Here is a 26244-nt window from a genome sequence, read left to right on the forward strand (position 1 = left end):
AGGCACCCCAACACAAGTGAAGAAAAATCTTTAAAAAAATACAAGAAAACCACTCCGTTCATGTCCATGTGTTTATTTTTTTCTGCATTAAATTAATTTTCTATAGTTGGTTTGCCATGTCGATATTTCTGTTCCCTCCCCAAAAGGTAGGTTTTGATTGATATTTGAGGATATGCTGTAGTTTTTTTATTTATTTATTTTTTGGTCTCTGCCTCCCGTGGAGAAACGATGTTACCTAGTGGAAATCAAGGATATCCGCAGCAGCGAACTTATTACACTGATGACTTAACAGGCCAACCCCTGAGCAGTCACTGGCCAAAAGAAAAGGAAAACAAGTCTTGCTGTTACAAAATGTCCTATCCCTTCTCGCCAGTCCTCTTGAACTAAAAGCTCAGTGTTCTGCCAAAGAAAATATTAATAAAACATGGGCAATCCTCTTCATTTTTTTATCTTTTTTTTGTTTTTTATTTTTTTTGTTGTTGTTTTGTTTTGTTTTTGTTTTTGTTTTTGTTTTTAAACTTCCTGAAGAAGGTGCTCCTTGTGTAGAGAATTAGAGTACATTGGGTGCAGAGTGGTGGTTGGAGATTAGGGTCAACTTTGCTGTCCGCTCCGAAGATTTTACAGGCGATTTGCTCTTTGCTTTAAGAAGAGAAAGTGATATTGGAAAAAAGTCAGCACTTTAGATTAAAGCAAAGCACCCTTCACAAAGCCACAAACAAGAAGCAGGACAGAAAGTCCATGGCTTGTAGCTATCCTCGCACCTGCGGAAGAAGTTATAAGATATTCGCTCATCTTGCAGATTTCCAATGCTCCTTATTAGGCTGTTTTAAACACATACATATATATACTTAATTAGCTCGCCAGCTCTGGTGCTCATGAATGTCTTGGCATGCACTGCAAATAACAACACATACAAAGTATTTCAGTCCCATGAAGGCTGTCTTGTTTGTTTTGTCTGTTTTTAAACAATGTATTCCCACGTTCAGCACACCACGAGGGCTACATCGGGGCTCCTCGCGGAATGAGCCCTGCAGTCACTTAGTGATTACCATCATGGCAACTCCCAGATGCGTCCCCCTTTTCACTAGCGCAAGCCTTAAAGGACAAAAAGCGGGTGGAGAGCCCGGGCTGGAGAGAGTGTATGCGAGGGACCTGGAGGCTCAGTTTGTGTGGATATCAGCATCTGCTTTCCCTAATGAATTTTCCTTCTCGGGAATCGGGGATTACAAGAGTGGCTCTGCTGAACCTAGGAAACAGCAATTCTGAAGGAGCTCTGCTAAGCTTTTTGGGTGGAAGCGAGGGGCCTTACTTTGTACATGCAGTCATGAATAGGATGGAAATTCCCTTCGGGCCTATGAATCATGCCTTAATTACAACCATTAGCAGAGTATTAAGAATTAAGGCTAGAGGGGATATGGCTTTTGTGAAAGCCCTTTGGGTAGGCATTATCTTTTTATCTTCTTTTTGGTCTTGTTTGAAATTTTCTATTTCTTATAAGGTTTTGCAGATTCATACAGGCCACATAGGAAACAGCATTAACCTCCATGTACACCCTGAGCAGAAGGTAACTCCAATGAGGTCTGGGGTTTTTTGTTTTGTTTTGTTTTGAATTTGTTTTGAAATTTTTTTGCTTTGTAGACCCAATACTTTGCACATGGGCCATGCACCTAATAGGCAATTTAAGTAAAGATCTGTCAAATCTGATTGAATTGAAAAACGATCTTTTAGGTAAAAGCACATGAACTTCCTGAACTCTACAAATAATGAGTTGCTGATTGTCCTTTTCTCTTTGTCCTGTGTGTAAACTTGGAATTTATGTAATTAAAATTCTCATTTTATGCTTCTGTGATACACGTTTCTAATAGCAGGCAGACCATCTCCAGTTAGAAAGAATAGATAACAGGATGTTGTGAGAGTGGCCATAAAAGGAGCTCATGGAAAATGGCTAATTTGGGTTCAGTCTTGGTGTCATGAGTGAGAAGAATTAAACGTGTTACTATGGCTAGACCTATTATTCTGAAGATCGTTTAAAGGGTTTTTTTTTTTTGTTTTTTTTGCAACATGTATAAAAGTCATGAGTCATAATTTCCCCAAAATCTAAATACTTCATCTTTAATAAATGAAGATAATTGTTCACATCCAAGGGCATTTTTGAATAGACTTGTTCCTTTCATAGAAGGCTAGCTGAATTGATAAAAGCAGTAGTGGCAGTAAGGGTCTGTCTTTTAGTTTTAGGTTTAGGTTTTTCCATTTAAAGTCTAATGTTAAGAAACAATGCAAGTAGGAAAACAATTTACCTTCAAAATATGTTATGGAAATTTTAAAAAAGGAACAGTTTCCCCTCTGATGTCACCCTTTCCTCCTCTCCCAGAAATTACTGAGAATTCAGATGCTCTGATTCACCATACAGGGTGGAGGGGACTTTCTGTGTAGCTACTTTCTGTCACAAATTCTTCACCAGGAATGGTTCAGCAGCAGCCCCCCTCCATGGGATACTAAAGTAGTATTATTTCTGACACAATATTTTCTACAATACCATATCCAGTATGTGCAAGTTAAAGCAGAGGCTGAATAAATGAGATCAAGTGTTGACAAATGCAACCATAAAAGTGGCAGGATGTCAGAATGAAATGAAGAAAAGGATTGTTTACCTACTAAACTCCTTTTGGGGCATACAGGACAGCATTCACTTCTCAGTTGTAGTTCTTTTTAAAATAATTCTTCTTTTCTAGACACATATATTTCCTAGAATATTCCTTCTTTAACAAATAAAATTATTTCCAGACTTGGTGGTAAGGAGAAGTGGTGATGAGACATTGTATCCTTATCTGTTTTATTTTTTTTAACAGAAAAAGATTTGTAATTAAATCTGGATTATCTCCAAATTCAGAAAGCCTTTCTGTGTTTTCATGTTGGATTTACATGTGTATGTGTGTTTGAGTGTGCATTGAGCAGATAGGGAATATGTATGTATATTTAATAGCCTAATCCTAATATTGTAGATTTTGCTTTAATAATTAATTAATGATGGTGATAATAATAGCTAGCATTTATTAAGCACTTATTATGTGGCAGGCACAATACTAAATGTTTTACAATGATTATCTAATTCGATCCTCACAACAACCCTGGTAGAGAGGTGTTATTATCTCTATTTTACAGATGAGGAAACTGAAGCAAACAACAATTAAACCACTTGCTCACGGTGACACAACTAATCAGTGTGTGAGACTGGATTTAAGCTTAAGCCTTCTGTATTCAATGACCAGTCCTCTATCCACAGAACCAGTGAGCTGGACCTTGAAACCTACAGTGCTTTCTTAGATGCATTTTCTTTTGTCCATAGCATGCATTTTGTATTTCCTACTATAAGGCCAACATAGTGAATAAAACATTAATTAGCTGTGTTAGCAAGTCGTTTAATCCTGTGTTTGCCTCAGTCTCCTCCTCTAAAAAGAGCTGGAGAAAGATTTGCCAATAGAACCCCAAAAGAGCTCATGAAGAGTTGAACATCCCTGAAGAGCAACAAAAAAACTAAATTTCCTAATACCGAATTAGTATTGTTATTGTTAAGCATATGAATGCTTCATCACCAAACTGCCTTAATCAGTGTTCTATATGAATAGATTTGTGAACAATATTCTATGTAATTGCTTCTAGGAGCCACAAGAGAATGTAACTATTATCAAGGATGAAAATAATTTCTCAAGTGTCTTTGTAACAGCTTTGCTACTGCATATGTGAAGCATATTTTTTTCTGTTTCCACCTACAAGAAGTTAAAACAGTAGTATGAAACTTAGTGATTTTTTGTTTGTTTTTACTGCCTAGAGGAAAGAGAGTGTTAAAATGGTGTGATGAGGTATAACAATAATATTTTCAGGGAACTTTTGGTGTCGGATTTTTTGAAACACCTTAGACTGTCTTAGGTGGAAGAAACAATAACTATGGCAAGGCCATAAACAAGTTACCATCATGTTTTGAAACTTCTTTTTCATCTAAAGGACTTAACTTGACTAGTTTATGCTCAAGGAGACCTGTGAGAACTCAAAGCAACATAAATTTTATTAGATAAGTATGCTAATGATGGAAAAGCACAACATGAACTGATTCAGAGTGAAATAAGCAGAACCAAGACAACATTTAAACACAGTAACTAAAACATTGTGGGATGATCAGTTGTACTTGACTTTGCTACTAATAGCAATGCAATGATCCAGGACAATTCTGAGGGACTTATGAGAAAGAAAGCTAGAGAAAGAATTATTGGAGTAAAATAACAGAAGAAATCATATAATTTATGACTTGTTTATACGGGTATATGATTTGCGTTTGGGGGAGGGAAAAGGGAGAGAGACAATGTGAATCATGTAACCATGGAAAAAATTTTAAAACAAAATTTAAAATAAATTAAAAAAAACACATTTAGCAGTTTGACAAAAAAATAGCCACATATTCTTGAATATAAGATATTAAGAAATGAGAAAAATGTGTTCAAAATAAGTCTAGATAGTGAAGTTTAATTTCCCATTTCTTGCTGTTTTCTTTTTCCCTTTCCCAAAAATATGTCAATTTAATCTCAAATTCTTTCCTGAGAAAGTGGTGCCATGATTTCCTTCTTCTGTCATTCTCAATGTCCAATATTATAGTATGTTCCAGAATTTAAAAATAAATGTTAGGAAAACTGATTAAGTTTCTCTGTGTCTACGTTTCACAGTAGTTTTTTTTTTCCTTTCAACTTTAGCATACAAGGACATATAGTCAACAAAATTTTAAGATAAACTCTCTGTATTATATATTTTTTAAACCCTTAACTTCTGTGTATTGGCTCCTAGGTGGAAGAGTGGTAAGGGTGGGCAATGGGGGTCAAGTGACTTGCCCAAGGTCACACAGCTGGGAAGTGTCTGAAGCCGAATTTGAACTAGGATCTCCCATCTCTAAGCCTGGCTCTCAATCCACTGAGCTACCCAGCTGCCCCCTCTCTGTATTATATTAAAAACAAATAGCTCCTCAAGATATGTTGACATTCTGAATAAAGGTTCTTAAGGAGAAGACAGCATAGTATAGTTTATTTCACTTGATTTCTTGTCAAAACACTTGATTTCTAATGCAACTTCTACCATAAGCTTCCTGTTTAACCTCAGACAAGTTATTTTATCTTTACAAGCCTTATTTTCCTTACCTATAAAAGGAAAAGATTATATGTTGTTAATTATCAGGTCCCTGAAAGCTCTAATGTTTCTTCAAGATTTTTGTCTTTGAGTCAGCAAATAATATAACTCTAAAGACATGTGTATATTTATATATGCAAAAATATGAAATGTATATATATATATTTTATTGGCATATATGCATGCATCTGTTGCATATACACACATAAATGTCTATGTTGCATACTTATACACATTACTTTTATATATTATACACAGAGTTCAATATATCCCTTAAAATATTTCACTATCTTAGCTGATATATTTTGGCATCTATTTCTTAGCTGAGTTGTTTGCTTCCAAATAATTCATTTACATTTCTCTGCATACTTGTCAGGTCTAAACTGCAACCACCATCTGTTCTTCACTCATGAAAATCCTCCTGAATTTCTATCATTTTCTTGCTTTTCAAATTGAGGACACAAGGCAGAAAGTTACATTCACAAATCCCTGAGCATTCTGAGGAGGTGGTATTAAATTGTCACTGAATCTAGGATTAATAAAATATATTATCACTTTAAAAGGAAATGCATATCTTTGCTGAGAAGATTTTCCTTGGTTGAATTCTGATTTATTTTGGTTATTGTTTTATTCATTTAGTTTTTTCCAGCAAGGTAAAATGGAGAGAGTACTAAAATTGGAGTCAAATGAGCTTGAATGCCACTTCTTTCATTTATTTAACTCTTACCCTACCTCTTTAATTTTGGTAACTCAGAGGGCTATTGTGAAGAATGAATGAGATAATGCATATAAAACATTTTACATGGCACAGTGGATGGCTAATGTTGTCCCCAACTCTCTCTAACACATTCTGGCTATATGATTCTGGGATGTTCCTTATTCCCTCAGTGCCCCAAGTGACTCTCTGAACATGTAAGTAAAGAACAAATTCATTATTAATATTGGTAGGAGAGATTTGCTTACCAGAGGGTTTACAAATGAATGTCTGCACTCATCCACCTAACTCAGAAGAGCTATATAAATATCAACTATTCCAAATATTTACTTCCCCCAACACCTGCCCCAAACTTTGTCCTGGACTTATAATTTCACAGGGGAACGGAGCTCCTGGTAATGAACTTACTCTAACAAGGCAGATGGGTCTTTTCTGCCTTTTATAGTCTTAGAAATATTACTGGATCAAAAACTATTGTGTTTCATAGGTAGAACTTGAACCCAAGTATTCCTGTCTATAATTCCAGTTCTTTATGTCATTTGGCAGTTTTCAACAGTTATTATTTTTTATTAAATCTAATGCATTAAAAAAGTTTGTCATTCAAAATCCTATGGGGAAGTACTGAGCTGATAAATGAGAGTTCTTATTAATAAAAGTAAATTCCACAACTGGGAGGCACATGATAGTATTTCCCTGAAGGAGCTAATTCTAACCCAGAAATCATAGGAGGAGAGAGAACTTGACTGAACTATTCCTTATGCATACGATGTCAAACAAGAGCCACTATTAAAAGATTTAGAGAAATGGACCACAAAGATCATCTAGTTCATCAAGTTTATCATCTAATATAGATAAAGAGATAATATTTGATTTTCAATTATAATGACCCTGGCAGACAATGATTATTTCATTAAGTATAAATATTACCTCAATATAATATTTTAGAATGCTCCCAATTTTATTATATCTATTTTGTCATTTCTGCTTCACAATGATCATAAGTAATCAAGGAAATATCATTAGCTCCATTTATAGCTGAGAAAACAGTATGAGATTTAGTGATTTGTCCAAGGACATAGGCAACCAATAGTTCTAGATTCAGAGCTTATTTCCTTTGCCTTCTACTGTTGTTTACACTAACAAAGTGGACTAAGAATTATATTAGGAACATAAAAGCTTACTTCTGTTGTACAACAATATCCACAGACCTGTGGGATCTTGAAAAAGGCACTAGTTGGGATTTTGTTATTGTCATTTCTGTTGTTCATTTCTCTGTGTGCTTGACATTTTTAGATAATAATGGGTATTATTAAAGATATTTTCAGTATTAACATTTATTATGCATGTAAAATAATAATGTGGAGAATGATGTTGTATCTCATTTCTTAGGTCCTTGATTATCTGATGTATGAAACATAGGGAGCTAGTTTGATTAGGTTTCATCTTCTCTTACCTTTGATGTTTATTTGATCCTGTACTGACAGGAACTATGTGAAGGTCAAGTGTTTGAGCAGAAAGTCCAATGGCTATAAAATTCAAGTTCCTTCAATTGAAGTCTGGCTCTGCCAGTTACTTTCTAAATGGATTTGGCAAATCTCTAAATTCTCTGCTTCTCATTTTTCTCCCCTATGAAATGTAAGATTTGAACTTGAACTATAGTGTCAAACTCAAATAGAAACAGGGACACTGTACCTAAGGATTTCTGCAGACTACATATGGATGTAGAAAAGCACTATTAACATTATATTATTATATTTTTATTTATTTCTAAACATTTCTCAATTGTATTTTAATCTGGCTTGGATTGCATTCTAGAATGTTTTAGGCCTAATCTCCATTCAAACATCCACCATACTGGTTTATACACTCAACACTTCTCATTTATATAAAGCATGATATTTTTTTATTGATCTCCTTCCAGAGTCTCCTTTTTTCAAGTCATACTCCACAAAGCTGCCAAGGCAATTTTTTTAAGGTACAGGTCTGACCATGTATTTCCTTTGCTCAAAAAACCTTCTTTGGCTCTCCACTAACCAAAGGGTACTATATACACATTTAAGCCAGATATTTTTGGTCCATCAAAATCTTTTCCCACCTACTCTTCAGCCTTATTTCATACCCTCTTTGCCCTCATTTCTATTTCCCAGAGAAATTTAACCACTTGTTTTCCCTAGAACTTGACTATCTGTTTTTAGTAAATAGATATTTGCATAAAGCATTCTTAAAATATAGTCATTTCTCATCCCAGATTCACAATGCCCTTGTTTTCTTAAGGCGTCAAATAGATTGCCATTTCCTCTGTAAATCCTTCCCAGATCCTCTTAGTCCTTGAGTCTCCCTCTCCTCTGTATCTGGTACTCAGCCATTTTAGGTTTGCAAAGAGCTTTACATATATTTTCACATTTAATTCTTAGAACAATCTTATGAGGAAAGTGTCTTACTTATGTGTGCCTTTTTAATAACTGAAGGAAAAGATTCATGAAGAGTGAACTGACTCACCCAAAGACACAAAAGTACAATCTAAAATGATGCTTGTACCCAGCTCATTCTGAAGTCAACATTAGGGTGTTATCAACTATGTCACACTGATGAATTGATTAAAAGACATATTAAGCTAGTTTATTGGCTTATTTGAAAAAAAGAATTTTCAAGTTTGAAGTCATTTTAGACACTAATTGATCTCCCTCATGTGCCCATTAGGACCTAGGGACCCCCAAAATGAGATGATTTGCAAAAGTCACTATGTTATAAGTAGAAGCAGAACTGGGACAATCTCCTTTATTACTATTAATATGGGGCAGATAGAGAACAGATGTAACAAATTTAATCCATAAATGGGATAATTGGGATGATTATCTGGATAATTGAGAATAAAAAAGTTTTTCAGAACTCTGAATCACCTTCAGTTCTCTATTCTGCTATGATTATGGAGGTTAGAAATTGTTGGGGGGATTTCATCTATGGGATTCTCCCTTAGCTTGAATTAGATTTTTTAAAATAATGAATAATAATAATAATAATAATATGTTTGTAAAATGCTATACGTAAAATGCTACACATAGCATTTTAATATCTGACTTTTTTATATTATCATTTAAAACACAACAATACTGTATTGAAGATATTATTTCTATTTTACAGATGAGGAAATGAACTGAAGTTAAATGAGTTTCCCAAGTTCACAGCTAAAAATGATAAAAGAATATGAATCCAAACATTCAGATCTCAAATTTTATAGCTTTGCCGACAATACCAGTATTTTTGGGACCACTCTCCTTTCTTTCCAGTTATATTTTTTTAAAGGGAACACACAGGAAGATATCTACAATACAGTGCATTTATCTACCTGCTTTTATCATAGTTTAGCTGGCAGTACTTTTTAGTTCTTCAAGCAGTTCTGGGCACATGGTAGGCAACAACGAACATATGATATACATATATATCATATTTCAATTAAAGTTCTCCAAGTCTACAAGTTGTCTTCATGACACAAACAAAAGTTTTCTACACACTAAGGAAATGAAGTTGTATGCCCTTGTGCCTGAATATGTGTTGTTGTTATGAAGAATGAAAAGTCAGCATGAGAATCTGATGGTGAACAAAAAGCCCATTTTCATGAGATAGCCCTTTAATGGAAATTCTTATTTTAAGAATTAAAAATAATTGGAAAGGATTAGATCATCATTTTTTTTGTTTATTTGTTTTCATATGTTTTAATTGATTAATAAAGGGGAAAAGGAGGTAGAATTTTTCTTTCATAGTTATCTAAATATATATTTTAAAATATATACATTACATATCTATTTATATATAATTATATCTAACATGTTCTAATATAGTTCATGTTTAAATTTCAATTTTCCCAGAAAATCCATTTTAAAAGAATGACCTTCATTCTGACCAATTCTATATAAGTGGGATTTTTTTCTAGGGTTTGTCAGCAGAAGCAATTAAAATAATTCTTTATGATTTTATTTATTTTTTTTTAGTTAGTAGTCCTACACCTTTATTCCAGCTAGGAGGTCTCAGGACAAAGGCACAAGGCAAAGGATAGTGGGCCTATACAGAGCCTTATATCTTAAGAATATGAAAGGTATGGTCCTCAATGAGAATAATACAAACATCATCCTTTTTCACAAACAGAATTATCAGGGCATTTGTTTAATGTGTTTTTTTTCTTTCCTTTTCTACATATCTGTAGCAGTGAAAAAAAGTTAGTGGGGAAGGGGTTGCAAAAGATTCTTTGTCTGATATATTTGACAATGCCATATTGCATTTTAAAGCAACCCATTTATTTTTATAACTCTGGTGACATCAGCAAGATTTGATCTCTGCAGGAGATGTGACACATTTATTTAGTCCCTGTATGTGGCTATAGCTTCTGGGTTAAATTATCTTTCTCTATTTAAAACTATGAATGAAATCACACTGGTTTGCATATTTGGATAGGAGAAAGAAAGGACAGACTATCTAAATTAGTAGAAACTCTGAATTAGAGACTATTTTACAAAAAAATGCATTTTATTACTTCCAATGCATAAATTAATGAGGCTAATGAATAGGCAAGAATGATTTATAATTAGCACACCAGTTGCATGTATGTAAACAAATGGTGCTAAAAAGCTTTGAAACAGTTTATTCTCTTAAATAATTTAAGTAAGCTTCCTGAAATCTTGTTTGCATGATTAATTTTTTAACAAAGTTGTTAATTTTTATTAATAAATACTAAAAATTTAATTTTGTAAAAAAGGCCATTTAAGGATACCTAGACTCCAGGTGGAATTAAACTCTCCTACTCCATACCTTCCACTATTCCCATCTAGTTTCCTGTTTTCTAGTCCAACATCATTAAGTGCCTACTAGACATTTTAAATTGGACTTCCTATAGGCATCTCAAATTCAATACAAGCAAAATGGAGCCCATTATGTTTCTCCCCAAAACCAACCTAGTTCTAAGCTCTACTGTGAGTATAAAGAGCATCACGATCCTTCCAGTAAAAGAAGTTACCAAAATTAAAAGTTTTCCTCCCCTCCTCACTTTCACCACACAGTCTGCTGTCAAATGTTAAGAATTCTACCTCCAGCAAATCTCTCCTATCTGTTCCATTGTTTCCAATCATATGACCATCTCCTACTACAGGAACTTAATATGCATTTAAATATTTGGTGACCAGTTAGTTGCTTGAGTTCTTGTAGTTGGGCAGAATTATATTTGAAACTTGCCTCTGACATTTGCTGGCTGAAAGGATATGAACAAAGCAGTAAATCTATCTGAGCCACAGTTTCCTCAGTAAAGAGATGTAAATAATAGTAGAATCTATCTTTTAGCTTATAATGAGCATTAATTGGAATGATGTATGAATGAAACTTAAGGCACTATAAAACTGTTGTTGTTAATTAGCTGACATCATTTATTCCTCTGGCATCACAACCAGCTAATGAATTTACACTCCTCTCAGCAATATACTTGTATATGAAAAGATCCAAGACAATGCAGGGAGAAGGAAATACATAGTCAATGTGGGAAAGGTTAATAAGTGTCCCTTCAATAAAATGGCAATTTGGAGCAAAAGCAACATGATAGAAATGCAGAGATATCATAAGCTGGGACAGCTCCTCTTAATGGAGGAGTAAATAAAACAAGACTCTAGACTTCATTACTTCTAGAGAATTAGCATTTTTAAAGGGCATTAAATATGTAATCAAATGAAATGGGTTTGGATTATAGCATGCCATGTATTCAGAAGCTTCAGGGACCAGTTTGATAGGATTGAAAAGGCTGATTGTTACAATTAATGTGAGCATTTATATATTGAAAACCAGTAAAGGTTAAAAATGGTCTAGACTTTAAAAAGTGTTGGTGATCTAGACTTTAAAAAAAAAGTGATGGAGAAAATGTTAATGTGCATTGAACTGAAAAATGTTTGGTGCATTTATTTTTTGAGACAAATTAATAAGCATTTACCATGAATGAGACACATGAGTAACAGGGCAAGTCAATAATTAATTTCTCTGGACCTCAGTTTACTCATCTTTAAAACAAATGTCTATTTAGACTATTTCAATTAATATTTGTTAAAATATCAAGTTATAGCACACTTCAACAATATGATTAATGAAATGGAGAAAAGTTTCTTATAATTTCTTAAAATTGGAAAGAAATCAGAAAGAGAAATAGTTGGGATAAGACTCATTTAATAACATTGAGGTTCCAGGCATATTCTATCTCAGTGTTTTGCCCTATATCCTAAACTCCTTACCTAGGACTCTTTACAACATAGATCACCATTTTAAATCCTTGATCTCTAAGAAGGCTGTAGCAATTTCTAGAGAAAAATGGTAAGTAGAAGTAAGATAAAAGTAAGCAAATAGCCTCCCATTCAAGTCAATTCTTTATAGAAATTTAAAAGTACATATTTTGATAAGACTGAGGAATTTTTAAAGTAATTAAATCTTTCACAAAAGTAATTATTTTCCCCTAAATTTTAGCTTAGAACAGCTCCTGAACCTGCAAACAATTTTCTACTTTGAGAATATATATCCTCTTTTCAGATTCCTTTTAAGTTTTGTCTTGTGTTAGAATGCAAACTTATTAAGGGTAGAAACAGCATTTCTTTTTTGCTTGATTTGTATCCTCAATGTTAAACACAGAATCTGACACAAGACAAACACTTAAAATTTTTAATCTAATCTAATTTAATTGAAAACTTTATGTAGCATTAGCCTTTGAGACGAAAAGAAAAGAGAGAAATAAAAAGAAAAGAAATTGAGGACCACATTTCACTAGGTTCAACAGAAACATAAGTGATAAGACTTGAAATTGCATAGCCTTTATAAATATGTGTGAATATGTTTATACATATTTCCAAAGTGTACATATATTTATTATAGTGTAACATTAAGAGTCTCTATTCATTTTCAGACTGATGACTATTAGAAGTTTAATATTACTCTTCTAATCTCTGAAAACTCTCATATTAATACTCTCAAACTATAAATATTTATCATAATGCTTTCTAAATTTTATCTGACAGGTTGCAAGTATCAATGAATTTTTTCTCTATTAATGTAAGTTAAATGATTCTTTTCCAAATTCTATACCTGAGCTAAATTTAAGTATTTTCAAAGCCATTAAATTATGTAACAACAGAGGACTAGGAGCAAGGAAGCTTTGAACAAGATCATGCCTAATTGATTCCTGGTCAGGGATAGCAATTGAAAAAGGTAATATATATCCAAATTCCTAGATCAAAATGCTATATATTTATATATTAATTTTATAAAATAAGAGATAGCATAAGATAATGGATATAGAGTAGGTTTTGCAGTAAGGAAGACCTGGATCAAATCTAACAGCTGAGCCATATATTCTTTGTGTCCAGGGGTGAGTCACACTCTCAGTTCCCTAGGCAACTCTCTAAGATTCTAAGTTGTGGGAAGTTATATAAATCTTATCTAAGGAAGGAGTTGCCACAGGAAAAGTTATTCAATCAGAAAAAAACATGAACCTAGACTCTCTTCCTCTTTACTCATCTCTTCCATATTGAAATAGACCATTTGTATCAGAATTACTTGGGACAAGTAATAATTTTGAGACTATTTTTGTAAAAAAATTATGCAATTTAAAAAAAAATATATATATACATATATGTCACTGATCACTTTAATTTGAGATGTTCCCCCCCATTTGGTTTTATCTTTCTCAGTTGACTGCTATATTTCATACATCATACATGAGTTTAATTACTCTTTCATATTTTTGATGCTGTGGTTTTTAAAAAATCAATATTACTCTAAGGAAATGTTAAAAACTTGGAACTTCTAAAGAGGATACTTTAATGGATGTTAGAAATGTTGCCACTTTTGGTGTGAGAAAGTGGACTGTTTAAAGGTTTATACAAGCCCAAAGTGAAAGAGGATATGTCTCTTAAATATAATGGAAATGAAAATTCATGTCAAAAAATGGTAGATACTGCTTAAAAACACCTTGATAAAACTTTTGAAAGCAAGAAACAATTTTCAGAAGGACCTAGTAGTTGAAAGAGATGTATTGATTACTTTACAGTGGGCATTCTTAATGTGGGAGTCACAGTCTATGTATGACACATACAGTCTATGAACCTAGCTTTGAAAAAAAAACATTTTTCATTTATATCTAAAAAACTTTAACATTTATTTAATTGTGATTTTAAAAAATTCATTATGATGTGAAATGGTCCACAGACTTAACCAAAGTGCCAACAGTTTCCATGACACATAAAAAAATTAAGAACCAAAGGGAGAAGGCTATATTTTTACATTGCTGACCATTGATATGAGAAATAATATTTGTCATGAACATGTGAGAAAAAAATGAAGTACTCAAATTTGGTTATAAGTAATTTTTACTGATAAAACTCATTTTATTATTTAAGACTATTGCTGTCTGAAGAAGTTTAGGTGAGCATATTAGATGTGGATATTTTTTTAGACTGCAAAGTATGCCACCTGAATATATTTGGAGATTTATTTTTAATAGGCCTAGCAGTTTTGAGGGAATGTTGACTTATAATAAAGATATTTATTGATATTTGGGGACACAGAATTGTTCCAGAATTGGGGAATTTTCTTAAAGGAGATGGAATACAAGATGACTTTATATCATACTATACATCAGGGATAATTAAGAAATTTCTCAAAAGATTAACATAAACACAGCAAGATTTGAGGAAAACTCCTTCATAGAAATACATGAAATTCTAAATGATATGTAGTCTTATGATGAAATATAGGATGTTTCAAAGTCCAATGAACTTAATGCCAAATTATACCCAAAAAGTGATCAAAGTTAAAAGGAGAGCATATTATATACAAAAAAAGATTTTTAAAGTTATAAAAAATTATAAGGCTTATTATATATGTCAATATATTTAATTATTTTCCATTGTCCCTAAGTAATTCTTGTGTAGCTTTTCATTAGAATTGCTACTGATATTATAATAATGCAAAAAATGACTCCAAAGTGATGTTTTTGGGGTTTTAAAGGCAATATTATGAGGAGAGTATAATTGTGAGCCTGGAAAGATTACACAATTATACTAAAATGCATATATTCGTTATGCAGATGTTAGTATGGACATAAATATGATGAAAATTAGTTCCTAATATTGGAGAGTATTTTAAACAGGATTTATCAATAAGTTGTGTGATATTTTCTCTCTGGCTACAACCAGTGCTGATAAGGTTATCACTGTTTGGTTTCAAAGCATAAAATAATTCTTTCTTCTACTCTCATCCTTCAGATTTAGCACCTATAAATTCCCTACTTAATAATACTAGGATTAGGGCAGGCAAGAATCTCTTTTTATATTTTATAAATCAGCTTCCAAAGCAAATTAGAAACATAAAGAAGACAATAGAGATATAATATCAAGTAAGCCTATGACTCCATTATTTCAAACTTCCAATTGAAATAAAAATAAATTAGTCATACCCACCCTCACAGATCATTCTGAAATTTCAGGTAAATTGGAATTTGCAAGCTCATTGCATTTTACAGTCTTTATAAAAATGTTTGTTGTTATATGGACAAAATCACATGGTGAGAGCTTGAATGCTATTATCAAAAATTTAGGGGGCAGCTGGGTAGCTCAGTGGAGTGAGAGTCAGGCCTAGAGACAGGAGGTCCTAGGTTCAAACCCGGCCTCAGCCACTTCCCAGCTGTGTGACCCTGGGCAAGTCACTTGACCCCCCATTGCTTCACCCTTACCAATCTTCCACCTATGAGACAATACACCGAAGTACAAGGGTTTAAAAAAAATTTAAAAAAAGAAACTTCTTCAACAACCAAGAACAACTGTTTTCACTATATGAGAACTTTGAGTATGTCTAGTTTCAAATATTTGTTTGATAATAAGGCAAATTTACATATATGAAGCAACATAAAAAATGTTGTTAATAGACAAATCAAGATAAGTATAAATGAGCAGAATGTGTTTTGTATTGGTATTTAGCCCTTACATATTGCACAGAGACTTTTTGGCATTTTTATGGTTGTTTGCTGAACCTTTAAATAGGTACTTCATCAATGAGATCTTGGGATCAGTGAAGTACTGAAATTTTGTACACTAATACTTTAAGTCAGCAATGGTTTATGGATGTGATAGATTTTCTGAGAAGGAGTTAGCCTATATATTATTGGTGTTATTAAGAATGAAAAAATTTGAATTAATCCCAAATATGCTTTCTTTTATAATATCAATAATAGCTTTCACATATATATCTATATTTATGTTTATATTAAATATATAGAAATGCATATGCTTTAAGTTTTGCAAAGTCTTTACATTTCTTCTTATCTTAGTGATCTTTCTTTGTGGTAGGTACTATTTTTTTCCAGATTATACAAAAGAGAAAATTGAGACTTGGAAAATGACCTTCTAAGGTTCACATAATGCTATAATTTGAACTTGGGTCTTTCTAACTAAAAATTCTAACATTCTAACCCCTGTGCCACTTATCTGTCCTCTAAGATATTACTTTGAAATATATCAACTCAAACATGGTTTGTTCACAATATTTTAAGAATATTAATTTTGGTTGAAATGTGTCATTTCTAGTGTTTTTCACTGGTTTGTAAATAGATCACTATATTACACTTATTCAGGGGAAGAAAAACTAGCTGAACTAGCCTCTTTTTTGAACTAGGCTTTTGCAAATGCCTCAATTTGTTGATCAGTTATCCTTTAATCTTCATTTGCTCATGAAGAATTGTATAATTAGAAATTTGCTAGATTATCTATGTAAATTTTCCTTTCCAGTAGACTTACTGTCATCTCATAAAGCTAGATATTCTCCATAATTGCTATTTTTTTCCATTTCTATTCTTAAAGGGATGATATAGGACTAAGATTTCGAAGGATCAGTGATTTAGAGTTGAAATGTCCTAAAAGACCACCAACTTCAATATCATTGTCTCATAGAAGCAGAAACTTAGGTTCAAAATGGGGAAGAGAATTTTCCAACATCTAATGATAAGTGATTACAGAAGGATTTAAAACTAAGAACTGTGACCCCAGATTTAGTGCTAGTTCTTCTGTACCATTTTTGATTTTAAAAATGGTTATGAACTCCATATATTCAAATTGAGTAGTCAATACCTTTATATTTCTATTCATTACCAAGCATCTCGGTTATTTTTAAAAATTGTGCTAAATCCATCCAAATTGATAAGCTTGAGGAGTCAGTGTTCTACTAAAAAAAAAATGGAGTCAGTAGATTATTTACTACCTTGATGGAGATTCCTGCCAAACAGGAAAAAAATGACCTGTATTTCTTCCCTAGGAATTTTTAGTTAGAATACTGGAGATGATAAAAATCATTCTTTTAAGTAATTGAACTAAAACTGTTTCATCTTTTCATATATTCTTTTATTTTCTTATACATATTTGATAGAACATATTAATATTTATTCTCCAAGTATTTTAAATACTAAAATATATTTGGCAAATACAAAAGAAGATATGAAGAAATTTTTCTCAGTGTTTTCAATGAACTTTCCCTTGAAAATGATTAGTCATGATATTGGGGGAAGGAATGGATCATGTTATATATTTTTGTTTAAATTTTTTACAAAAGTATTATGAAAATATTTCTTAGTACTAATTTAAAGTAATGAAGTTTCACTAACAATGTTTAGGAGATGTTAAAACAAAAATCTCTTTTGATTTCCTTGGATATGGTAAAAAATGTAAATAAATTTTAAAACCCTAAATTGAATAAAAGTTAAATAGTTCCCTGGAATAATTTTGACCTCTTGTCTCCTTTGGCTATACAGGCAAGAAAACTGAATCTTTCTACATTTGCTTCTATGTTCTTCTCCTTCTCCCTCTCATTCCCTCTTCATTTTATTTTCTCCCTATTTCTCTCTTCTCCTTCTTGTCCCCTTTCCTTCCTCCCTCTCTCCTTCCCTCTTTCTGTCTGTGTCTCTGTCTGTCTGTCTGTCTGTCTCTGTCTATGTCTCTTCCCCCTCACAACAAAACCAAAGCCATAAGATTTTTCTCTCATCTTGTTAATATGACCTAAGGATTACTCTGGGAAGTCATTTCACCATTAGTGTAATATCAGAATGCAGGAAAAATATTTGCTTACTGATTAAGAAAGAGAAAGTGCTTAAAAAGTGTAGACGGGAAAGAAAATCAAACTTTATCCTTTAAATAGAATATTCTTTAGGGGAAAAAAGATTGTAATCAGTATGAGGCTCCCTGGATACCAGTTCACCCTCTTTTCCCATCTCCTTTATTGACTCAGCTGTGTCAGACTCAGTAGAGAAGTATAGTTAGCAAATACCTCCTCCATTCCCTTCAGCCACAACCACTATTGCTGCTAAGTACCACATGCTAAGTCTGAATGATGGTATTAGTGCCGGTGGTAGTGTATGGTGGAAGTAGGCCCTCTCATCTTCACTTTAAGCTTATCCTAGATAACCTGAGTATTTGGGCTCAAATTATATTAAAGTCTTTCTAGCTGTGTCTCAATTATTTCTAATTATTTCGGCCACCTTTCTGGGTCTCAGGTTCCACAGCTGCAACTTGAGGAGGTTTACTTGGTTGGCTATGTTACCTTTTAAATTAATAATCCTATGGTTTGTTAACTTCCTCTAATAATAAACCTTCTTTATCAGAAACTGTAAGTGTTTGGGGTGTTATTCCTGAGTGATAAACTCTAATTCAATTTTAAATACATAAAATGACAATAGTTCCAAAGAATACATTCTATAATCTATAATCTGTATATAGCAGTCATATTGCTTGTTTAGCTGAAAATTGGATATTCAGTACTGGAACTATCTTAAAATATCAGCTTTTATCTGACTACAAATTGGTTATGAAGAATCACATAATGAGTGAGTTAAGTGCATGGAATTTTCTGGTGACTTTGTTCACTACGAACAAGTACTTGAAATAATTCAGGTCGAAAACTTTCTCTTGCATATTTTCTAGTCTGAATTGCCCAAATACTTGTTTGCCTTTAGCCAATTCTTCATATTTATAACCAGAGATTTAATTTACAAGGTATTTACAACAAGAACTAAATAGCTTACTCTTTTCACAGCCTACAAAAATAATTTCTAAATCCCCTGTGGGCAGTTAGGTGGCATAATAGATAAGAGTTCTGAGCTTAGAACACCTGAGTTCAAATCCTGTCTCTGGTGCTTACCCAGATATGAATGCTTGAACAAATCACTCAACCTGTTTTGGCCTTAGTTAAAAAATGGAGAGGTTAATCCTGATGGTGTCTCTAAGTTCTTTTTCTCTTCTACATCTATGATGCTATGACCAATAGATTCCCACCTACTTTTGCAGTTCTCTAATGCCATTCCCATTAGTTAACCCTATCCATATTTCAAAGAAATGAGACTAATTGTTGTCACAAAATCACCAACTTTTAGATTTTGAGGGATTTCAGTAGTTAATAGTGTCCCTTCCCTCATAGATAAACAAGAATTTGCTCCCCAGTATGAATGACCAATTATGTCTAAGTTTTGTCTAAAGATTTCTAAAAAGGAGAAATGAACTACCTCCTGGGGCAGCTCATTCTACATAGTAAGGTTCCCGTTTTTAGATTTTATCTGACGTCAAAGCAAAACTTCTACCTTTTTGTATTTTTCAACTGCCCCAAAACATCTTTTTCTTTATCATTATGTCCTCATAGATCCAGATCCTCTTGCCTGAAATAACCACTCAGTATAACAATTTCTGCCCTCTGGTATCACTAACTCACTATGAAGCCAAATTCAGATATAACTTTTTTCAATGAATTCTTTCCTGAATTTCCCCTGCAAATTATATATTTTCCTTCATCAATTCACATGGTTTGAAAAAACCACTCTTTTGTACTTGTATTTGTAATGCTTCATTCTTTATTAGTTATTATAGATTCTACTCCCCTTTGTGTTTAACACTGTGCCATGCAAATGGTGCTCAATAAATATGAAAATAAATAAGTTCTAACCTACATAGAGATATTAAAAATTTTTTGCCCTAAAATCATTTCTAGCTTCTATGACAGATACTGTAAAACTGCCAAACCTCCTAGTAGCAGAGATAGAACGGTGAGCTGCTGGCTGTTGGCCATCCCAGCAGCAGCTGTCACCCATCCCTAGAGCCATATTGTTTGTGGTCACAAACATCACAGACTGAAAAATAACTATAGCCTTAACCTCAGCCAGCTGTCTCCCAGATGTATATCATTCTTCACAAAGGTTATCAGGTCAGGGGGATGAGTGGATCAACATGAAGCACTCCTCATGATTAGTGAAAACAACTAATCACAGAATGACAGAACCATAGAACCTCAGAGTTAGAATGGATTTCCAAAGCTTTCTAATCCAGTTCACCCAAAATTCTCCTTTGTAATTTCCAAGTAAATGGTCATCCGATCTTTGCTTGAAGATCACTAAGGAGGGAGATTCCTCTACTTCCTATTCCCTTCAATCTTTGAATAACTTTACTATTATATTTATATTACACACACACACGAGAAGATTAAATCTGATTCACTTAAATTTCTGACCATTTCTGCTAGTTCTGCAACCTGAGAGTAAGAAGAATAAATATAATTCTTTCATACATATATGGCTTGAGCTATCAGATCCCCTTAAAATATTGACTTGTTCAGGAGAGTTTTACCAAATTCCTTAAAGTGATCTATACTTTGTAGGATGTTCCACTCTCTCACTACACTGATCATCCTTGGCTTTCCAACTTTTCAATATCCTCCTTAAATATGGCACCCATAACAACACAATAACACAGATATGATCTGAAGGATCAGAGGATGCTGAGATATCAAATCAGAGTTTTGGATTCCTTATCTCTTTTAGTGCAACTGATGTTGTATCCAGTATTTTTGAATACCATCTCACATTCTTGACACATACTCATATGAAAGTCTACTAAAATCCCTAGAGTCTGTTTTCCAGCTATCTAATATTTCTCAATCAATTTCTCAACACAATCTAATATTTCTCAAATTAATTTTTAACACAAAAGCATGATTTATATTAATTTCCAATATGAGATTTGGTCAATCATTCTATTCAGCTGAATTGTTTTTATATTCAGTTTCTATCATCCAACTTGTTACCTATGCTTCTGAGTTTCGCAAAATTGATAAACATGCCATATTGAATCAGAGAACATGAATTCAATGCACATCTCTAACATGACCAGTATTATCCTTAGAAAAGTAACCTAATTTCCTTGGACTTAGTTTCCTCATCTCAAGAATGAAGGGAGTAAATTACATGAATCCTAAGGTAATTTCTAATCTGTACATGAATTTATTATCTTAAAATCTATCTATATTTGTCTTTAATTAATTGATAAAAACATAACCATCACAAGGATTATGACAGATCTCCACTTCACTGGAGACCTCCCTTTATGCTAGAATTTTACTGTTTTGGGAGGTCATAGAGTCTCAGTCACTAAAGATAATCAAGCAATGGTTGAATAATCAGATTAGTAGATTTTACAGAGACCTGTTTCATTCAGGTACATGGTGAACTACATGGTCTTTGAACCCTCTTCTAAATGTCATTTTGCAAGATTGATAATTCAGTGAAACACTTATGAATTTACCTTAAAATAATATCTAAGGCCAACATTTTTCATCTTGTCCACAAAGATTATACACAATATTGTCAAATGACTTGTTGAAATCTTTGAAAAAATTATCTTTACCTTTTTAACTGATCTGCAATTCTAAAAATCTTTTCTCTCACACCAGAAAAGGAAATGAGATTGTTGTTGTTGTTTTTTCTAAATGAAGTCATATTATGATGTAATCACTTTTTCTATAGTTGTTTGTTGACTGTTTCTTAAGAACCTTTCAGTATATGCCACGAATCTCTCAAATTCACTGGCCTATAATTGGCAAACTCATCACTCTGCTCTGTTTTTTGAAACTTAGAACAAAATGTGTTCTTCACTGGTCCTGTGGCACTTCTCCTATGTTGCACAGACTCTCAAAAATAATTAATACTGGCTAAGCAATCACATCTGCCAAGTCATTCACTGCCTTGGGAAATGGTTTGTCTGACCTTGGTGACTTGAATTTTTGAAAGTATCCAAGTGCACTAAAACTATTTATTTATTATTTCAATTCTCTATTCATCATTCTCTTATTCTTTTGAATTCAAAAATTGTTCTCCATAACAGATAATATAGAATCAAAATAAACTTTGGATGATTCTGAATTGTGTCCCTTTTCTGCTACTTATTTTCTTATCTGCCCTTAGTGGATCCAGTTTAATAATCCTTCCCCCCCCCCCCCACAACAGAATTAAAAACAAACAAACTTGATTTAAAAAAGTGATAAGACCAGACATAGTCTAATCTTGAAATCTTTATTCTTTTGCCTATCTTGTGGTTTTTGAGTAACTCATATAAACTTGGTAAGCCTTAACTTCTTCATCTATAAAATGGATATAATAATATCTTCCTTACCTGCTTCACAGGGATTACTTAGAATATTGAATGTGATAATGGGTTTAGCAGTTCATACATAAAAGAGCACTTCCATTGGAGACAAAAGATTTAATAATTTTTACAGTGAAACTTGAGACTAATGTTTCCACATTGACATGTTTGAAAAAAAAGTATATTGTAGCATTTTGAATAGGTCTATTTCTATATTAGTCTATCAGTTTTTCCTTAAATTATTTAAAATCTCTTATGGCAGTTGTAATAAGCCATGTCATTCTTCAGATTAAATCTAAAAAATACACACCCTTCCTTTCATCTTAGAATCAATACTGTGTAGCAATTCTAAGGCAGAAGGGTAAGATCTAAGCAATTGGGGTTAAGTGACTTGCCCAGGGTCATACCACCTGGAGTATCTGAAGTCAGATCTCCTTCCTGTCTCTAGACCTAGATCTCTTCCGCTGAGTCTCCTAGCTATCCCTAGATTAACTCTTAAAAGATATATTTCAAATATTATTGTCCCAACTCTTTTCTTGAAGGCACAGAAAAGAGTAACTATCCTGTTTACTTGCTAAAGAAGGCAAGTCTTTCCATTTTCAGAAACATTAAAACCTGGAGACCTTAACCTCTTACTTTTATATAAAAAATTGCATTGCTATACAGTATGTATTACCTCATACAGTGTGTACTAAAAATGAACAATGAAAGTGACATTTTATTATGTGTGCAATGTTAAATTTGATAGCTTACTTCTATAACTAAGGTGGATATAAACATTTGACTTATTATGGTAAGCAATGCGTTAATGAAGTAGTATAAAGTCAGGCAAAATGCCAGCCTTTCCATCTCTATTCCTTCCCTTCAGGAAGTTTCATATCTTGAAGTGGGAGGTTACAATATTGGTTCTTACTGGAATGCTGGAAAAGAAATTAATGCATGCATAATGAATCAAACAATATTTATTGGCATGGACATTTTTAAAAAGTAAATACTCTTTTTAAATGAAAAAATGCCTTGATTTATCTCTAATTTGAAGTAAAATAATAAAAAACCTTGTTTTCACACAACTGTAATGGTATAACTTCCATTAAACTGCAATAAAGGACAACAATATTTTGGAAATCTATTTTTGAAAAAGATATCAATTGTCATTTTATTTTCTTAAGGAATATCTTCATTGATTATACATATATTTTCTAAAGTTTTAGTTGGCTATGATATGGATTGTGAATTGGAGGTTTTAAAAATTATTTTGTCATCTCTACTGAATATTTAATTTTAGACTCAACATATGCATGGGTTTACTTTTTATTGCAAGAAAAAAAGAAATAATGCTATATAAATATTCATGAATTCATAATTATATTTGGAAATAGCTTTTATCAGTACTTACTGATCTAACATTATTCTATATATTTGATTTATAAAAATTTGATTACATATATCTGTGCATTTGTGTTTATATATGTTACAAATGTTTTTGTATGTATATGTGTGTGTTGTACAGGTTGATATCAGTTTCTGGTTTGATAATGTCTTTTTGACATTTTGATATTGTTTCTCACAATAAATATGCTGTACCTTTAAATGAAGATGAGGGCATTAGTGTATCTCCTTTGATCACAAAAGGGGAATGGCCATTGTCCCAAAAGATAAAATCTGAATTACACAATGTTGGCAAATAGGAGTTAGAAATTCTGGAAACTATAACTCTATTGTTAATCATGTAGTATAAGAGAAGCTACATAGGATACCTAGGGACGTAGATATTCAGTAAGTGAACCAAGTCTGGCAGGTTCATTCCAATCATCTTCTTAGTAAGTAGTGTTTGCCATATTCTAAGCAATAGTGAAATTGCCATATTCTAAGTAATAATCTTCAATTATAGTAGGATGTCCAAAGGAATAGAATAAGCTAATCTATATTTTCACTTAGAGTCTATCATGATTATAGAGGTAGTAATCATTGACCAATAAAATGGGGAATTAAAAATTCAGGTAATATCATGACATCATGTCATAAGGTTCTTCCTGTCTTCCTCAAAGCTATTGCAATAGAATTCATTTCTTGCTAGACATTACTAAATTGTAAATATATATATATATAATATAATATATATATCTATAGGCATGGTGATATTACATTTAATTTTGCGAACATTGGCCACTGGTTGATTATTTTTTTTTCTCAGATAAAGTTAGTCAGAAAAGCTGTCAAGCAGAAGCGTGGAGTTGCTAGCAGCCACATCAATAAAAAGAGTAGTACTTCACTGATCAAGCCATCGATCCTTAACTTACTTTTTTTTAATTTTAAAGGAATTTTTAGAAAATATTCAATCTTTAGGTCTAAGAGCTGTAGTGGACTTTAAACTGTTTACAAAGTGTATATCCATATCAGTGCTAATAGGAATTATGGTTAGATGATGTTGCTCATCAAACTCCACAAAGAAAAAGTCCAAGAAGAAAGAATTTTACCATTTTGTGTACTGTGAAGAAGCTCTTCAGCTGACTTATGGATATTTTAACAATGAAGGGGATGCACCAAAGTGTTGATCATTCATTACTGTCATAATGCCAAGGTTAATACCTCAGTGAGTCTTCATTGGCTGAAGTGATGGAACGAATGTATGGTATTCAGAAAAGCTTTAACTTGCACAATGGATTTTTAAAGAACAAATTATAATTCAAATTCAATGTTGAATACCCATTCTTGATAGCTTCTTTTCTTTTCTTTTTCTTTGTCTTTTTACATTTTCTTCCCTTTCACACAACTTCATTTCCCACCCCCCATTATCATATCCATATCTTGCACATGCAAGGAAAAGTCTATTTGACCATCAAAAGCTCTCAGAGGAGAGCAATGTTTAGATATAAATGGCACTGAAAATATACAAAAATATATATTTTTTCTTTTTAATTGACTTTTTAAGTAAGAATAGACTTTAAAATGGGGCAGCTTTTTATAAAAAATGAACATGCATTTACAATATCACCCATATTTCATAATTTATTATTTTGAGAACATGTGGAAATACAGGAAAAAAGAGTCCATTTTTATTTACCCTTAAAATGAAGCCATGTCAGTGACTATTCTTGCTAATTTGTATTCCCTGAGAAGCCCCTTCTTATACCTAGGGCATTAATCTCATTATTTGTTCAAATTAAACTATTTTTCCCCTAAAACATTGGTCAACAATCTGTCCATACTTTCCTCAGCTGAATAATTATGTCTGGTTTATCCTCAGGTTGAGAGTTTGTCATTGGTAAAATGAAAGGCTCAAAATGCTTTTATCATACCTGATTGTGGACTTTGTTTGGGGATTTTGGCTGCAGCTTGAGGGCTGGAGGTGGAGCGCATTCGCTGATTAGCTGAATTATGGATGCTACTGGGGACGGCTGCAGAGATGTTCTTTCGGGGTTTCATGTCTTGTAACCACATGGGAGAGGCTTCAAAGGCCTGCATTCTCCGAGAGTGGCTGTTTGCATTGACTTTCAGGTAGGCTTGCGCCTTATATTCTTGAAGGTCTCCATAGTTGGCATCTGTCACCCGGCACTCATATAAACCTTCATCCTTTTTCCTTACTTTAGAAATCTGAAGCTTGTGGGAGATGTCATTCCCTTGTACTTTTACTGTCTATAAAATTTTCAGAGGAAAAAATATATTGTTACATAAAACTCTGTTCAAATTTTTTTATGTACAAAATGGAAACATCTTAATGCACTTATGGACACAGGGTCAAATAACTTTAATTTTCAAGTGGTTTTAAAAATAATTTTAAAATATATTCTCTTTTCCATCTCTTCGATGAATTCGACAAATATTCGTAAAGAGTCTGTTTTTGCATTCACTTTCATAATTAGGAATATATGCCAGCAATAAATGTTCATGCAAGGT

The 26244-nt window shown here is 32.8% G+C and overlaps 1 protein-coding gene across 1 annotated transcript in view; it reads right to left on the reverse strand.

Moving 5' to 3' along the window:
• Window positions 1-578: 578 nt before the first annotated feature.
• Window positions 579-26244, reverse strand: part of VSTM2A (V-set and transmembrane domain containing 2A) — a 33414-nt gene continuing 7748 nt past the window's right edge. The window contains exons 4-5 of the mRNA XM_044656895.1: window positions 25647-25983; window positions 579-761 (exon numbers count right to left, since the gene is read on the reverse strand). Coding sequence (XP_044512830.1) covers window positions 685-761; window positions 25647-25983 — 414 coding nt within the window. The 3' untranslated portion in view covers window positions 579-684. The remainder of the gene's footprint in view (window positions 762-25646; window positions 25984-26244) is intronic.

The sequence above is a fragment of the Gracilinanus agilis genome, chromosome 1 (assembly GCF_016433145.1).
Source record: "Gracilinanus agilis isolate LMUSP501 chromosome 1, AgileGrace, whole genome shotgun sequence".
NCBI lineage: Eukaryota > Metazoa > Chordata > Mammalia > Didelphimorphia > Didelphidae > Gracilinanus > Gracilinanus agilis.